The 3,532-nt window shown below is 40.9% G+C and overlaps 1 protein-coding gene across 1 annotated transcript; it reads left to right on the top strand.

Annotated features, from left to right (window-relative positions):
• Positions 1-272: 272 nt before the first annotated feature.
• LOC134032907 (uncharacterized) lies at positions 273-3,307 on the top strand. The gene is made up of 5 exons (XM_062476961.1): positions 273-464; positions 1,849-2,014; positions 2,162-2,256; positions 2,625-3,084; positions 3,173-3,307. Exons 1-4 carry the CDS (start codon positions 273-275, stop codon positions 2,940-2,942), a joined length of 771 nt encoding a protein of 256 aa, XP_062332945.1. The 3' UTR covers positions 2,943-3,084; positions 3,173-3,307.
• The last annotated feature ends 225 nt before the right edge of the window (positions 3,308-3,532 follow it).

Genomic DNA, 3,532 nt, shown 5'->3' with positions numbered 1-3,532 from the left:
TCAAAAGGGTGATACATGACACACACAATTTCAAGAATGTCTTGAAAACTCTCGCTACCAGGCATCAGCACATGATGGCATATCATTTCAGTGCCTCATCATTTTTCAGACCCCACACACAAGCTTCAAGTGTCACCTCTGTCCAAGTTGCCACACTGCCTCAAGTGGCAAAAGACTTTGTAGCAACAAAAACAGATAGCCAAAACCTATATAGTACATCAAAGATCTCCATACATGGCACAGACTATGCAAAAGGTGCAAATGTTTGCAAAATGTTTGTTTCTGCAGGCCAGACTGGAGGGCTTCCAAAATTCAGCAGGATTGAGCATATACTGCTTGTGAATAACTTGGTTTCCTTTTATTACAGAAACTACGAGTGCTGGTACACAGAGCATTTGAGATCATTTGAGCTGATATCCTCTGACAATTTCTCAGTGCATGAGGTGTCAGAGCTAAAAGACACAGTAAGTCTCACAGCTTACAATATTGGTGGGCATTTGATGTTGACACAAAAAATATTTATTTCAATCACAGACATGCAGGCTTAAGTGGAGTAGAGTAAAAAACAGGTGTAACGTCACAGTAAATGTCACCACACCAATATGCCATTAGTGACACTTCCCATCATGACAAGCCTAGAAAGACTCACTGAACCAGCTTTTTTTTCTTCTCTCATTTTAGGTCAGTAATACTTGATCCAAATGTTTTTCATTCAAAATGAAAAATAAATCTCTAAATTGCCTGATTCTGTTTTGCAAAGCTGAATGTTTATCATAGATCCATTCTTATCTTCTTTTTAATTATAGGAAATGGCAGCTCAAAACTTCCTCCTGCATGTACATACGTATCTCCACAGACATGATCAGAAAGATGACTCTAGCTTCATGTCCAGAATCTGTGGATGAGCTAAGTTTAGCTAGACTTTGACTTTAGCTTATCATACCAAGATCCAGACGGGCAGTTATGTTCCCTTGTAGACATTGAGGAACTTCCACAGAAGGCTATGCTAAAAGTTGTAAGGCCTGAGTGTGATGCCAGTTCAATAGCATCAGATGACACCATAATATTACCCCATGCCATAACTCCAGACAACTGAGAGATGGCCAGATGTTTTTCCAGTGCCCACTTTTTCCTACGAGGTAGAACTCATACTGGGTGAGGGAAATGTCACATACGAGAGAACAGGGACAACTCTGAAGTTATCTAGGGGCCAAAAGCACAACATCCTAGAGACCCTTGCAGCCAAAATGCATAGCTTCAAAGCATACCCCAATGACAATGAAGTGTCAAGGGTAGCGGAAGCACTTGTAACTAGGCATCTGTGTCTAAAAGAGCCAGGATCTCGGACAGGATGGTTTGGCTGGAAAAATAGTTTAAAGTTTAAGATGGGGAACTACCGCACAAAGTTGAGTCGAGCAGGATTTCATGAGGTAGCTGTAAATTCTGGGAAGAGGAGTAGGAACAACCCAGACAAACAAGCTCCCCACACTAACATCAAAAGAGCAAAAAGAGCAGAAGCAAATTTCCTCCCTAATTTCCCAAGAGGGGAAGATGGTGCAAGCCTTGAGCAATTGAGGCTCCAAATTTTAGAACAAGTTAGGATGACTGACAAAGACCATCACCTGATTGCAAAGTTAATGCAGACTACCTTTGCCCTGCGGCGCAAAGAGGTCATCAATGACAACCTACCTCTTGGAGACATCCTGGAACGCTGGCCCGCCCTAAAAATAGTCACAGGTTACAATATTTTCCTTGGTATATTTGTAATTCTTTTGTATGGCTGTGATAAATTGGACAGGCTTACTCAGATATACATCAATCTTGGCATGTCTTTTTAGATTTGTGTAGATTTGTGCCGAGTTTCAGAGAATAACAAACATCAATCTGAAGAACCACTTCTATGCCAAGTTGGATCAACATGTCCCCCATCTTCAGAGCTTGTTCAGGAAGAAAGCTGCACGCACAGGGAAAGTAGCTGTTCTGGATCAGCTCTTCAGCACTTATGACCGCCAGGTTAGTTGGTTATGCTTCTTGGATGATTGATATTACAGTGGATTATCTTAGAACTCTCATCTGGACTGCTCATTCTTGTGATATATATTGTGTGGCTATACTGTTTTAGCATCCCAAATCAAGCAAGAATATGTTCTCACACTCAAAGAACAAGTTGATGTCCATGTCAGACGTGCTGCTGTCCTCCGTGGTCTCCCTGCATATCTGCATGACGATGACTCCAGGTTTCTTAAGCTGTGGGATGTAAGTCAGCCTATTGTTAGAGCATGTAGACCTCCTTTCCTGCATGTTTGGGATGTTTCCCATTTCTAAGACACATGATTCAAATGAATGGGTCATTATCAGCCATCTTCTGATCTTGATAATGACCCATTCATTTGAATTGGGTTTATGGAAGCAAGGAAACATCTAAAACATGCAGGGCAGCAGGACCCTGAGGATCTGGGTTGAGAATCACTGATGGTGTAGAGTATGAACTGTCCTGTTGTCATCAAAGCTTGATTGTGTCATTGCGGAATAAGTCATTCAACGTTGTATCACTTTTGTTCTTCAATTCTAAGGTTTTAGTTGCAGGTTTTGAATGTATAACAGTTTTCTGTTCTTGTCTTCAGGAGGTGCAGTCTGAAGAACCAAACATCAATGACATACCGGTTGGGCTCCTTCTGATCACAGGCAATTCAACAGATGCCACATTCTTCTGCCCAGAGAAGATTGCTGTTGTGCTTGAGGGTAACATAGTTGTCGAATTCTCCACATTGGCTGAAGCCTTTGTCATGCTTTTTGCACTAATTTACGCTCTGCATTTGAGTTACCCAAAAGACTTGGCGAACACCTTTGACTTTACCCAGAAAGTCTTGATGGGCTTGGAGGATGGGAAACTGAAGCCCAGGGTGTTGAGCCTTAAAAACGAACTTTTGGCAGTGGAGTAATCTCACTCTGAACATAAGTTGCTCCTTGACTTTTCGTATGCACAGGGACTACTGTCACTCCGGAAATGTTTAAAAGCAAAACTATGGAAAGTTTTGAGTGTTATTGTTCAAGTTTTGAAAGCATTACTGTTCATCTTAAAATGTGAGAAAATGATTTGTATGGATGCCTAAAACAATAATCTAAAACTTTTTCTGTATCCTTTAAAACTTGGCCCAGGCCGTTTTCTTAGGCCCTTGACTAATTTTTATAGAATAATGTTAAGAACTGCAGTCTTTTTGTACGGTGTAAGAGAGTTGTCAACCATATTTGGCCTTATTGCCTAAACTGATGTAGATGCTTGTTTATGACTGTTATCTTCGATGCCCATGCATGGATATGCCATTTTCCAACAGGCCTGGTTGTGATTGAGATATCAACATATTTAAAATGGACACCTTCAAGTCCTGTCTAGCAAAACGGTTGTTTAGATGGAGAACACTGGACCTATGACTACTACACTGCATCTTGTTTCTAGAATGTACTTCTAGACAGTAGAAGTTTAAAGAAGGACCAAACAAAAAATATATCTCTTTCTCTCCCTTTGTTTCTC

Source organism: Osmerus eperlanus, chromosome 13 (assembly GCF_963692335.1).
Source record: "Osmerus eperlanus chromosome 13, fOsmEpe2.1, whole genome shotgun sequence".
Classification (NCBI taxonomy): Eukaryota; Metazoa; Chordata; class Actinopteri; order Osmeriformes; family Osmeridae; genus Osmerus; species Osmerus eperlanus.
This window is presented reverse-complemented; position numbering and strand designations above follow the sequence as displayed.